This window comes from Plectropomus leopardus, chromosome 9 (assembly GCF_026936395.1).
Source record: "Plectropomus leopardus strain MGB_pleo_1.0 chromosome 9, ASM2693639v1, whole genome shotgun sequence".
Classification (NCBI taxonomy): Eukaryota; Metazoa; Chordata; class Actinopteri; order Perciformes; family Serranidae; genus Plectropomus; species Plectropomus leopardus.
In genome coordinates, this window is record NC_142184.1 from 10,004,545 (window position 1) to 10,018,521 (window position 13,977).

At 40.0% G+C, this 13,977-nt stretch overlaps 2 protein-coding genes across 3 annotated transcripts in view; one reads left to right on the forward strand and one right to left on the reverse strand.

The window, feature by feature from the left end:
• Window positions 1-4,560, forward strand: part of LOC121946630 (acidic mammalian chitinase-like) — a 15,713-nt gene extending 11,153 nt beyond the window's left edge. For both annotated transcript variants that reach the window (XM_042491287.2, XM_088081929.1), the window contains 8 exons: window positions 739-795; window positions 886-1,051; window positions 1,318-1,442; window positions 1,609-1,732; window positions 2,829-3,014; window positions 3,207-3,326; window positions 3,624-3,765; window positions 4,068-4,560. In XM_042491287.2, coding sequence (XP_042347221.2) covers window positions 739-795; window positions 886-1,051; window positions 1,318-1,442; window positions 1,609-1,732; window positions 2,829-3,014; window positions 3,207-3,326; window positions 3,624-3,765; window positions 4,068-4,357 — 1,210 coding nt within the window. In that variant the 3' untranslated portion in view covers window positions 4,358-4,560. The remainder of the gene's footprint in view (window positions 1-738; window positions 796-885; window positions 1,052-1,317; window positions 1,443-1,608; window positions 1,733-2,828; window positions 3,015-3,206; window positions 3,327-3,623; window positions 3,766-4,067) is intronic.
• Window positions 4,561-4,655: 95 nt separating this feature from the next.
• slc60a1b (solute carrier family 60 member 1b) lies at window positions 4,656-9,442 on the reverse strand. Its single transcript, XM_042492101.2, has 10 exons — window positions 9,122-9,442; window positions 8,833-9,031; window positions 8,388-8,633; window positions 7,783-7,945; window positions 7,531-7,646; window positions 7,221-7,394; window positions 6,529-6,676; window positions 6,372-6,442; window positions 6,116-6,236; window positions 4,656-6,015 (listed from the first exon to the last, which is right to left on the reverse strand). Exons 1-10 carry the CDS (start codon window positions 9,349-9,351, stop codon window positions 5,918-5,920), a joined length of 1,566 nt encoding a protein of 521 aa, XP_042348035.2. The 5' UTR covers window positions 9,352-9,442; the 3' UTR covers window positions 4,656-5,917.
• Window positions 9,443-13,977: the final 4,535 nt, after the last annotated feature.

A 13,977-nucleotide genomic window follows, 5' to 3' on the forward strand; every position in this document is an offset into this window, starting at 1 on the left:
CTAAAAAGCATAACCGAATTTTGGGAGTTTGCTGTTGAAATATATATTAGTTTTAAATACATACATAAAGTTAAGGGATCGCAAATTGACATATTTCTGACATCTGTCACAAGCTATTTAACCCTTTCAAACGTGAGTAAATTTCTATAACTTATTTTCTGAAACATGAAGAAAAAAGACAATATCCGACTTTGCAAGAAATGTCACAAAAATTGCAAGACATTAGTAATGGGTGACAAGAAACTGACCTAAAAAACAAATTTTTACCAATTTCTCGCTAAGTTTGAGCCATTTTTTTGTCGTTCATTGTCATTTACAGTCGCTCATGGCCTTCTCCCCATATTCTTTTTAAAGAAATCAAACAAACTCGCTCAGGTTTCATGGTTTTATATTACTAATTATCTGATGTGTATACTGGTACAGTTGACATTTTGTGATTCAAAACAGTCCTATTGAATGTAATCTGCATAAACATGTTTTAGGCAATTTATTTTTCTTCAAACAGCCTTGTTGTCCTTTTCCTTAAAAAGATGAAAAGGAGTACAGTGATCGTAAGAAACAAAACATTTTGTAGAAACAAGCCTTAATTAAGTTAAGTGGAGACTCCTCTGTATTGAATAAAAAGAAATATTCTCTGTAAATATTTCTTTTTAATTAGTTTCACTAATTAGGTTCAGTTAGTAAAACAAGAGTGTTTTTAGTCGTCACTGCAGTGTGAAATTTCTGATTCTTTGGCAGGAACGGAAACCTGAAGACTCTTCTGTCTGTTGGCGGATGGAACTTTGGCTCTACAGGGTGAGATCATCTACAGATATCTGCAGTCTTGGCACTCTAAATAGTGGATATCTTCTGTTTAAATCCATTTATTTTCTCTTCCCACATTAGATTTTCACAAATGGTGTTGAGCGCTGCCAACCGTCAGACCTTCATCGACTCAGTCATTACATTCCTGAGGAAGTATGAGTTTGACGGGCTTGACATTGACTGGGAGTATCCTGCCAACAGAGGAGGCTCTTATCAGGATAAGCAGTACTACTCTATTTTCCTGGAGGTTTGTTTGTCTGCTCTATTTCTGTTTTTTTTTTCACAGTATGGTTTAAATCATTTTATACCTGATAGCAAATATAACTGTTCAAGCTTGCCGTAAATGTTTTGGGCCACAATAAATCCCCATGGGGTTTCCACTGTGCCCTGCGCATACATAAAAGCAAAAAAAAAAAAAAAAAAAATTACAACCTGACCATATTACAAATCATGGATTATGAATTCTGGAGTTCATTTAGCGCTAAATATTTCATATCTGTTGACATTCAACAGGAGATGAGAGCTGCCTTTGAGAAGGAGGCCAAGCAGAGCAACAAGGCTCGTCTTCTGATGTCTGCTGCTGTGTCGGCTGGAAAGGACACCATTGATTCTGCTTATCAGATTCCCAAGCTTGGCCAGTAAGCACTTGTGCAGTATTTATGCTGTGTCCAGTCTTATCCACAGCAACATAGCGGATCACAGTTGAACAGAATGACTCTGAATCACTCTTTCAGTCTAAATGATCAATATAAGCTTGTGTAAATGTGTTGTGGTAAACCCTTCATTTTTGTTTTCCACACTCAGGAGCCTGGACATGATCAACGTCATGACATATGACTTCCATGGCTCTTGGGACCCCATGACCGGCGAGTGCAGTCCCCTGTTCAGAGGCCCTGAGGACCAGGGTGGTTTTATCTACTTCAATATCGTGAGTACTTGAACATCCTCACAGAGTTACCAAAACTCATCTTACGTGCAGAATACACTTGCAGTCTACAAGCTTTATCTGAAACTCAAACTGCAACCTCCGAGGCCGAAAAATTAAGCTAAAATGGAGGTACCAAAAACTGCAGTTCCTCTAATGGCCACTTGAGGCTAGCTCCAACAGCGCCACTTTAAGTGGCAGGTAGGCACTGTCTTTTGACAATTCAATACCATTGCAACAATATTGGACAGTGGATAAGAAATTATTTTCTCTGTAGTTATTTCTAATGCGTTACCTTCTGTCATTTTCACAGTCTTTTTTTGTCTGCTGTCGTATCTCACTCAAACTGCGCCACATTGACCCCAAAATCTGCGGTGGTGCTATATTTTGTCCCCATTCTTTCAGAATATGTGCACAAATACTCACAAAATTCACTTTAAGTATGGACCGAAGGCTCCATCTGCATCTGCATATCTAAAGTTGAGCATAAATGAGCCCTAAAAAATCTGATATTCAGTTTTTCTGGTAAACGCATTTTGTTTAAATGGTTCTAAGCCTGTTTTTAGCTATCAAAAATTAGTCTTAGCATTATTACAGTTAACCATAGCTGTGAAGGCACCATGCTTTATTTTTTATTCCTTTATTTTTTTGTTGTTCTTTAAAATTTGAACTGTGTACTTGCTGGGCCCTCATGGCCACACCAACATACTGATTTATTTATGTAATTGTTTGTTTGTTGTCTCTGGCGTGCTCCTTGCTCCTGTCTGCTGCTGATTTGTGGATGTCTGTATGGTCTTTAGACTGTTGAAATTTAATTGTCCTTTGGGACAAATAAAGTTGCTTGAATTGAATTGAATTGAATTGAATGCTTATCAGGCTAGCAGCCAGTGTTAGCGTTGTCTCCCCGTCTTGTCCAAATGTTGCCACTTTTAGCTCCAAAAAGCCAAGATGGTGACAGTTAAAATGCCAAACTCAGCGCTTCAAAATCATGTGATGTCACGTTGGCTCCATCCCTTATTCTATGCTGCAACGACATTAAATCCTCGGCAACAGTTGTCCTGCCCCTGAACCACATAAAATTCCACCTGTTTTGTTTTAGGATTACGCCATGAACTACTGGAAGAGCCAGGGAGCTCCAGCTGAGAAGTTGATTGTTGGTTTCCCCACATACGGCAACACATTCACTCTCCGTAACCCTGCTGACCACGGTGTCGGAGCACCTGTCGCTGGTGCTGGAACTCCGGGAAAGTACACACAAGAGGCTGGAGAGCTCGCTTACTTTGAGGTATGCCTTCTTATTATTATAAAAAACTAACAGAGAATAAGCCTGAATGTTGATGGTGGTTCAGCGTGAGTTAATATTCTTCTGTAAACTTGATAACAGAGCAGGTTGGTTTATCTTAGCAGTGCAGACTCCAGATGAAGACGTGAACGAGCTCCTGGGTTGTCATTAATGCAATGCTTTGTGAAATCACAGATCTGCGGCTTTTTGAAAGACGGAGCCACTGAGGTTTGGAACCAGGCCCAGGATGTGCCATATGCCTACAAGGGAAACCAGTGGGTGGGCTATGACAACATGAAGAGCTTCCAGATCAAGGTAGCAGAACTGCACAGAATACTTGTTTTACCGTTTGACAGGCCCATCTGTTGGCTGTTGTGATTTACCTCTGAGCTAAAAATGTTTCCCAATCTCCATAAACTGTCAGGACTTAGATTTAGTATTATAAAATGTGAAAGTTCTCCCTTTGCTACAGCACAAGTGACAGAGGCAAATGTATTTGAATATTTTATTATTTGTGGGGTTATGCTGCAGTTAACAGCAAACATTGTGTCAAGGTCCTCTGATGAAGTTGCTATGTTTTGACCTGAAACGCCCCCTTCTGGTTGTCTGCAGGTTGACTGGCTGACTAAGAGCAACTTTGGTGGTGCCATGGTTTGGACGATTGACATGGATGACTACATGGGCACTTTCTGCAACCAGGGGAAATACCCACTGATTAATGTTCTTAAAAAGGGCCTTAATCTGGAACAAGCATGTAAGACTCTCAGCCTTTATCATTGGTGTTAAACCTGAAATCCACAGTGTTCTCAGAAAAAAAAATTAAATACTTAACCCCTTAACAGCTACATCAACATCCATTTTCTTGTGCTGCGGTCAAATGCCTTTTGCAACCATTTAAACTTCTTGAGAAAATGGGTTTGATGTATTTTGAAAACAGGGGAAAAATGCAGTGAGAATCAACAAGCTATGTCCCGCAAATTGACTTCTTTTTTTGTTTGAGCACTTTTTGGGGTAATTTCTTGTTCAGGTTTCAAAGGGTTTATTAATCTTTTTCAGCCTGCACCCCTCCTGCCACCCGCCTTCCTCCAATTGTCGGAATGAGCACGACCGCCAGCTCTGGCGGCAGCTCTGGAGGAGGCTCCAGCAGTGGCGGCAAATCCTCTGGTGGGGACTCCGGCACCAGCGGTATGGACAGCAATTTCTGCAGTGGAAAGGCTAATGGCATGTACCCCAGCCCAACAGACAAGAACCAATACTACAACTGTGCCAATGGCAACACCTTCTTCGGGCACTGTGCTGCTGGTCTGGTCTTTGACACCTCCTGTTCTTGTTGCAACTGGGCATAAAGCTGAAGTTATAGATTGACTGTTAACTGCTTAAAGGCTGGATGACCCAGTTTTACATTTTTTCTCAGCTCCGAGGGGCCAACTTCTCCGAGTACAAAGTCCTTTGCTCCCACGATGGATGTTTAACAATGTAAAACCTGAGGCTGTCCTCTTGACTAGTTAAATTGGAAAAGCAAAGAAAATAAACATTTGAATTGTCACAGGCTTGTTGTATGTTTCCACTTTGTTTTGTGTTGGTTTTAAAAATGGAGTGTCAGAAATGTCTCTGCATCAATCAAAACAAAATTCACTGCACCGGTATAATTGTTTGTTTTAATAGACATATTATACAGTATTTCATGTGCATGTGTCAACAGACATTCAGAAACACAAACAATATGAAAATAAATGATTATAATTAAACAAAACAAAACAAAAAACCTAATTAACACCATAATTATCACCATGCTGTTTCTACAGTTGTCCAGGATGGACAAATCAAACACGGCTCTAGTTAGGGCCATTTCTGTCTTTGAGTCAGCCTCCATTGTTTAATATTCTGATTCTCTGCCAAAGCTCGATTGAGCCTAACCTGACCTGCTGGGTTTGGGCTGTAATTTCAGATTTTCACCTATTCATCTGAAGTGTTTTTTTTCCATAAAACTGGCAGTTCTCTTGCAAGTGACTGAACAACTGAGCAATATAGTGTGGTGAAGAACTGCGGGAGAGAGAAAGCATGCGTGAGAGAGAAAATGAGAGAGAGAGAGAGAGAGGCTGCAGGGGGACTTGGTTGGCAGTGTTTGCTTTTGCCTTCCCAGCAGTGGGACAGATGTAAGCAACATGCAGCAAAAAGCAATCGTCATCATCTGCACTCGGCACGGACCGCCATGCACATTATATGCACCGAGGGGCGCAGCCCACTCTGCTGAACTTGTGCACAAACATTAAAATAAGTAAGGGGAGAAGGAGAACGTGTCAGCTCTTAGCTTGTAATAAATGCTTGAAGGTAAAAAATATATAATATATAATATATTTTTTACACTAAAAATTGGGGTTTTTAATCAGGTAAGGATCTCAAAACTGCTGCTGTGGTTCAGGCTCAGGTCGGACTTGGACAGAAATTGTGAAAAAGTTGGAACTGATATTTTGGGCCTGATCAGAGCTCTGCCATTATTTTGCGTACACACTTGCACACAAAAGAATTTCACTTGGTTGCAATCTGCAACATCACCACTAGATGTCACTACATCTTACACATTAGACCTTCAAAAGTATCACATAAGTAATCAAAATCCATGTTTTGTAAATTTCAAACCCTGATGCAAAATTGAAAAAAAACAAACAAACGAATTCACATTTTAAATAAAAAAAAACAATCTAAAAGTTTAACGTTAACCTTTAACAATGTCATGTCGCACATTATCTATTTCGCAAGAACAGCGTCATTTCCAGCACAAGAAAAGTATATCGGCACAATGTTCGTTAGGCTTTGGTAAAACTTCTTTGATCTATCACCTCTGATGATAGATTGTTGTAATACTATGGTAGCCACTGAAGGACAAAACCCAGCTGCTGCTCCTCTCAGCTGTTCTCAGCCACCTCCTCTGTCTGCTCTGTTCTGGTGGATCCATTCTGCTCTGTCGCTGGTTCCTCCACCATGGCTGACTTTTTGGATGTTCCTGTTGGGAGTCACAGGGGTGTGAGTGGTTGATGATAAGTGCGAAATGATTGAAAACAAACCTTAGGCGGCAGCACGGAAGGTACCGGCTTATACTGTACCTGTGAGGTAATTTCTGTGCATTCGATGGAACAGCAGGAGACCAATGAAGAGGATAAAACCGATGCAGGCGATTATCATTCCGCACAGCAGGAAGCTGTAGCTGCCTTCAGTCTGGATAATCTGGGGATGAGACAGAAACATTAAACTACTGAACACTAATCTAAATCTCCAGCGGGCTTGGTTTTTTGCAATTATAAGTCTATTTCTCTACTTCTGCACATTTTCTGTAATAGTGAAGATACTCATCAGACTTACTGAGCCAACCAGAACCTGCATCACCATCTCCCCCATCCCTGCACTCGTCACCAGGACTGACGTTGCACATCCTGCAAAACAAGAAAGTTTATTTCCTCTGCCTGCTTTGATTTCATTGCTGTGTTATAATAATTGTGCTTTGACAACTTTGCTTTACCCTGATAATCAAGGATGTCTTCAGTATAGGCGAGCATGCAGGGGAATACGCTGCTGAGGAAAAGCCCACATAAACAGGTCCCGGCAAACAGGAAAGTGCTGCTGGTGTAGAAAATAAGCAGCATCAAGACTGTAACAATAGCACCTGCCTGTAAAAACAAAGAGGAGAGTATATTGATTAGGTGTTTGACCTTTATAGGTCCAGTGTGTCAGATTCACGGGGACATATTGACAGAAATGGAATATGATTAGTATGTTTTCTTTAGTGTATAATCACCTGTCAATAAGAATCAGCATGTTCTTGTTACCTTAAAATGAGCCGTTTATATCTACATAGGGAGCAGATCTTTGTCCACTGAGATCACCATGTTTCTACATTATCCCAGAATGGACAAACAGCGTGGGAGAAACACTGATTTGTGGCATGTAACTGCTTTAATTGGTGTTTTTACTGGTTTCAATCACCTAGTAATTTTTGGGTTTTGAGAGAGGACCCCTGCAGATTGGCTCCCGTAAAAACCTCCTGAACAATGAACAATGAAATTTTAACTGGGAGAAATTTCAGCTGATTGCAGCCAGCAATCCTCAACACTAGATGGCACTAAATCCCCCTAAATCTTACACCCTGCTCGTTTAAGTGTCAGTATGCATGTCACATCTATAATATGAAGAAAAATGTTTTATTGGCCTCACCAGGTTGAACATCAGCAGTCTCACAGGCTGGAAACGGTACGAGAGAGGAATCGATAATAGACGTCCAGCAGTGATCGCGGCCCAAAAGATACTGGCCAGGTAACCTGCTGTTTTATGAGGCAGTGACATAGGAGGTGCCACAGCATAGGTGTACACAAAACCGGCATATGCACCCTGAAAGGAAAAGGCAGATTCTTTCATGTGCTCTATTTTCTGAGGTTTATGTGAGGCAGGTTCTGTATGCATTCATAAAATTTCATGTTAAGTAATAAACACGTCCTGTTATTTATAATCTGCTCCCCTCACTCACCACAATACCATCGGTCATGAAGAGCACCATCCCGCCGAGGATATGAATCATAAAGAAGGATACTGGCAGCCCGCGCAGGTTATCATTCTGACAGCAGCTAAAGATATCCCCATGACCTGTAACAGAGAGAAGGTCACACATGACAGATTGTATCATCAGACATGATTTCATCAAAAACCGACTGAAAATCCAGAGGAAAGTATGCATAATTCATATTTAAATAGGAGTTCTGTGTAAAAATCCCTACTTTACCTCCAGCTTCATGGTTCTTCTGCTCCTCGTCCGGGCCCTCGGCCCCCTGCTGGTTCTCCATTGCCAGTTCATCTTTGTCCAGAAGACGAGGAGTGCTGCTGGGGCAACATGGGATCAGCTGCTCTCGATACATCAAGAACAGGACTGCGATGGGCACGGGCAGCTGAGGGTGCAAAATCATATTTTCTTTTTTCATTTTCAACCAAAGTATCAGATAAAGGGGTATAACCTGGGGTTAATTGGGTAATATTTTTAACTAATAAGCATCACCATTGAACTTCCTCAGTCAATTACTTACAGAAAGACAAATATATTTTGCATTGCAGGTGTTCTTAAATTGTAGGTTTAAGTATACAAATAAAGTATTATCTAATTAAATCTGCATGTTTTGCAAACATTTCCAGAACAGAAATCTTAACCAAAATAAACATTTAAATGTGTATTTTAGATGTTTTCTTTCCACTAGTCTAAAAGAAGACTTATTATGGAAGCAAAATAGACCAAAATCTCAAAATTGACCAGTGCATGGCAAAACTATGTTTTCACCTGGTTGCTCTACACCTACACCTTTTCTGGATATTAACTACCATCCATCTGTGTCTTACATTTATAAGCGCCATGATCCAGAAAGCATAGTGCACGATGGACTCCTCTTCTTCCCCTCCCTCGTGGGCCGGGAGGCTCTGAGTTATGTTGTGCTCTGCAATCGGACTGTTTCTCAGCATGTTCCTGAAATGATGCATGATCTCAGTCCCGTTCTCTGTGTGGTTTCCACAGCCCGTCTCTGAGAGGAAAGGATCTGCAATCAGTGGGCTCACCAGGGCTCCGAAACCGATAAAGAAATGAAGAGCCTGTAAAAACCCAGAAAACAAAGGCCAGAGACATTAATTACTGTTTTTTTTAATATACTTGGCACATAACATGAGAAAAAGACCCTACTGAACAAACTGCCACATTTGTGGATAAAATTGTACTTAATATTGCATCTAAATCTGCTTAATTCACTGAATACTATCATGTCAATACTTTTGTATTGTATTGTATTTGTACCTGTAAGAAAACAGCCGAGTCCCTCTGATAGATGGTCACCAGTTGGATGTTGGCGATGGTGTCGATAATTCCCATTGCAAACCCAGACACAGCCATGGCGATGGCAAGCAGGAGAACATTATTGCACAGAGGGATGATGGCAAATATTATAGAGATGAGGAGAGCAGAGACAAATAAGGCAGCTAGGGCACTGAACAACCTTTGAGAAAAGAAAAAGGGACATTATAATGACGGCAAATTGTTTTCAGAATTATTCATGCACACTGAACACCTGGGGAATGATACTTACGTCCTCTTGAAAACACCACCGATAGAGCTGCCGATCAACAAGCAGAACTGCTGAGCAAAGAACACCCAGGTAATCTGACTAAGTGTTGAGTTTGTTTGACATTGCAAGTCCAAAATTGTAGGTCCGAGGAACGCAATGCAGAGTCCAAAGCTGAAGAAAACGCTCCAGTAGGTCAGTGTGTGATGGGCATTCCTTTTGAACAGAGTCCAGATCCGCTCATCTACAAACATCTTGACCTCGGTAAAGACAGGTGTAGTACGATCTCAATGCGTGACAGCAGCTGTGTGAAGTTGTGTTGAGGCTTTTTGTGGTATAATGAGTTTTTTGATGTCTTTTAAAGCATTTAGCGCCCTCCTCTTTAGATTGCCTAACTGAAAAGGATGTCCTCTTGAGTTAATGGGTGAAGTGGAGATTCTTCCAACAATAATATGACCATTTGAATTGTGTAAATGATTAGCAATGAAAGAGAGTGTGTGTTGAAATGCTACCAGAAAGTGTGCATTTTTATGTCATGGCACTTTCAGCCCCATCAGTGGAAAATGTATTATTCAGGAAACAGTGAAACACTGTTTCCTGAACAGTGCTTCTCATGAACAAGTTGTCTTTTTTTCTTTCATATCTGGACATTCATGCGGCACTTGTTACACAATAAGCTTGGATGCTAAAAATTACATAATGTGCAGTAAAATCTCATTAAGATATAGAAACAAATGTATTTTGTTATCTATTTAGAATTCAAAATAAATTATTCAGCTGTGACTGCAACATCATTTAATAATTCATTGCTGTGAAATCTATCTAACACATCTTCACTCCATCTTTCCTCTCATGCAGTATTGAGTAATCTTTTTTTCATGGACTTTTGTACAATATATTACCCCTCAATATACAGTATATAGTGAGCTCGATATTATATGTACCCATGTATTTCTCATTTCTTATTCTTTTTCTTTCTTTATAGATACTGCAGTAATGTGCCTCTGTGGATGGTAATGCTGGTCTATTGGTCAATGTACACTTTGGCCCAGACTTAAATTCCTATAACTATTGATGGCCATGAAGTTTTGTACATTCATGGTCCCCAGATGATGAATCCTTCTGCTTTTAGTGATCCTTGACACCATGAGGTTGACATTTCTGTTTTTTGTGATGTGTTGTTTAAACTTTTGATTGGGTTGCTATGGAATTTGGTACAGATATCCACGGTACCCAGAGGATGAATCTTGAATAAATTCTGTCAACAATCTAGTGCCACCATCACATTACAATCCAAATTTGTCCAATGTTTTGGTTTATGGACAAATACCTGCAATACTAATGATATTCCAATCAGCCTCAGTCGGATTTTCAAGACTTGCTTTTAAACAGCAACAGTGACGCGCAATACTGCACCCGCCCTGCCGCTCTTTTGGCCAGTTAGTTCAGAAACCCCTGATACAAGATCTGTGGCCCAAACCGAAACCGCAAATCCTAATAATCGTGCATTATTTAAAAAAAAATTGGTATGGCAACACGTTTATAGTGATCATTTTGGGCCATTTCATACATACATACAATGAAATTAAAATCAGATTTCACAGCCCTATGTGCGCCACAATGCACATAAAACTTGCATAGTGTCAGCTAACAAAGCTAAATAAAACATGCTAGACACAAAAAGATACAACTGGGTGACGCTTCCCTGCATCATGGAAGTGCTGGAAAAAGTTGGAGCCAGCTTTGGTTTGTAGCACATCACACCGATCTGCAGCAACAAGTGTCAGGCGTCAGTGCGGCGCTTCATAGCTTCCAGTGAAAATGACTTGCGGCCTGTTGTGTTGCTCGGTATGGACACAGCATAAGATAATGATGAGTGAAGTTTCAATAATTATCTAATTTTATCTTTTTTTCCTCTTTGTCTTGAATATCTTCTCTTTTTAGTTATGTCTGTGGGGTATTGTAAAGTTCAGGAAGGCGCGTGAGGATGGACAATATGTGTGCGATATTTTACTAAAATGTTTAATGTTTATCTTGCCCCATTTGAGAACAGATATCAGCCTGCTATCTCAAGGCTACAGCATGATTTAGATGTTTGGGATTCTTGCAATAAAATGTTATACGGATTAAGAAATTTGTATTCTATATGTGTTGTATTTGGCCCTCAGTGGTATGAATAAAAGAAAGGACTTAATGCCTAATCCCTTTAATGATTGCATGGGAGAAGCAAAGCTCCACTGGTTGTGACCAAATATGGGCCTCCGGCGAGGTCGAAACAGGGGGAACTAAAGAATTCACAGGACAGGCTTATTGTTAAAACTATAAATTTAGTCATATTTAAACCTTTTATAGAAGATCCAGCACACTCTCAGAGTTGATATTGTTTCTATTTGCATAATTATGACACAGATCTTTGTGTTTTATTTATTTATAGACGTCGGATTAAACACTCTCAGTAATCAATGAATGATCTTAAATACAAGTTATTTTCTTGGTTGTTATCTTGCTGCTGCAGTGACCCAATTAGCTGTTTTGCAAGTTCACTTGTCTCTGATGCATATCTTAGCTGTCTGATATAAATTCCTCAATATGACACATTTTCCTGTTGCTGTGTCTATCCTCACATCAGAGGATATGCCATAATCCCACAGCCTACCAGGCTAACTGTGTAACTGATTTGCCAACATGTCCTGAAAGGCGGAGATGCTGGTCAGGTACTAAACCCTGAGAAATATGTGTGTTTATACAAAAGGCACTCATTAACATCCGCTTCCTCTTCTGGAGATACAGCAACACAAGATGACTACTTCAGGTAATTGTCAACTAACGTGATCTTAGACGTGTGCAAAGCGGTGTTAAAAATCAACAGCAGCTTCTAGTTGCGGAAATAGGACATCTGTTTTTGATTTAACCTTATTTACACGGGTTAGATTCAGGACTGTATGTGTCGGCTAATTAAGGAACAAAAAAATCTTTGAAAATCTGTGTACTTGAGGAAGTGAACAGGCGAATAAGATTATAGCTGCTGCATATTTTATAAAAGAAAACCTAACCTGAATTTCTTTGTTATATTTCTTTTGAGCAAATTTCACCCACTAATTTAACACTTTTATACCTAAAGCAGCACTGAACAGCAGTCTACATTTAAAGATCCCCTCCAGACATGTTGAGAACAATGTAAAAATACTCTTGGAGTAAGAATCTGTGTTGTTTCACAAAAAAAAGTTACATAACGTTGTATGACATTCTTAAAATTACATCCACTCCTTCGTGCTCCTACTCAGCATTCCCTTGTGATGTGCTATTGTGTGTAGTTTTTTATTCTGTTTTGTAAGTGATGTGCTTTTTGTTGTAGTTTTATGTTTTATTGTCTGTCTTGTGTCTTCTTTGTATGACTTTATATTATGTGCTATTGTGTGTGTTATTTGTCTTGTGTGTGTCTTCTCTTTTTCTCTTCTTGTGCAGCCATGTGTCATTGTGTCATGCCAGTCCGCTCCACGTTCACAATTTCCCCACTCGAACTCTGAACTATCACTTGTGAACGTGAGCTCACCCCAGTCTCTCTATGAACTCTGCTCCATCCCAGAACTGATAACTGCCCCTGCTTACCTGCAACCTGATTATACTCACCTTTGCTCCATTCAACCTGCCAAAAGATTAAATAAAGTTCATTTCCAGCTACTCACCTGCTCTCTTGTGCTGCAATTGGGTCCTACCACACCCCGTTACACTTTATAAATAAAAATGAAACTGAATTATCTTTGTGTGACTATGTAAATGCTATTAATTCTGAATTTTGGGATACAAGATGTCTCCTATTTCACTATTCTCACTGACTACGTTTACATAATATTCCACTTTTATTCAGAATATGACTATATTCTGAATTTGATGGGGGTCATGTAATAGCATATTCTCTTCAGATATTCCAAATTACGCATGTTAATTTGTGATTAAGACATGTGGATGATGCCATTATTGTACAGGTTTTATGAGCATTCTGTAGACACGTATATGAGTCTAAATTGGGGTTTTCACTGCAGTGTTTGACACATGGACTCTTGCCTGTTTACTGTTGGTTCTTGTTACCTTGTTGCTGTGTTTGGTGTTTGCACTTTCAGTGTTCCTGGTGCCTGACTGGTGGAGTTGGTGGTTCAATAAGGAGAAATAGAGGCAACTGGTGACTATCTCCAGGTTCCTTTAAAGCCTGCCTCACAGTGAACCTCTCTTGATAGACTTCTTCTCCCTAGCACCTCGTCATGTTGCTTTTGCAGCTCTTTTGTTTTGCTTTTTAGTTCCTTTTTGTATTATTCTAGTTTATCTGGCAATATGCTTTTCAGTGAACAACTTTTGTTAGCTTTAAAGTCGTAATATTAAACTTTAAAGGTGCATTTTGTCAGATCTGGGCATAATTTTAGTTTAAAACATTGAAAAAAATTAACTAACTCTATCAACAGCGCGTGAAGAATGAACACCTTTGACATTATGTCAAAGATGCCTCTGCACTGTATTGTAGAGATAACCACTGCAAAGCAGCCAGGGATGGGCCGTCCCCTCTGTAATAATACATCCTGTTCTGAGAGGCGACAGTGAGTCATTGCAGCCTATAGTGTGTGCAGGAGAGGAAGAAGAAGTTGAGTCGGCTGGAGCATGGAGTCAATGGTTACAGGGTAGAAGTCACAGTCTCAGTGAATTAGTTTCTTAGAAGCACAGCGATGGCAGAAGCTCCAGGAAAACGATCATTATCTCCATCACAATCAGCTCCCTGAAAGAAGCAACGCTCTACAGCAAAGAAAAGAAGCGATGTAAGAAGAAACAAAACCAGAGTAAATATCTGTGTGGCTTTCCAATGCTGGAGACAGCTCTTGAAGAGTAAAAAG

Coding starts and splice junctions, on each gene's coding strand:
- slc60a1b (XM_042492101.2), bottom strand. CDS start 9,351: ATGTTTGTAGATGAGCGGATCTGGACTCTGTTCAAAAGGAATGCCCAT. Junction 6,677..7,220: donor GACTGCTGATGTTCAACCTG/GTGAGGCCAATA, acceptor TTGTTTTTACAG/GCAGGTGCTATTGTTACAGT. Junction 6,237..6,371: donor TGCAGGTTCTGGTTGGCTCA/GTAAGTCTGATG, acceptor TCTCATCCCCAG/ATTATCCAGACTGAAGGCAG.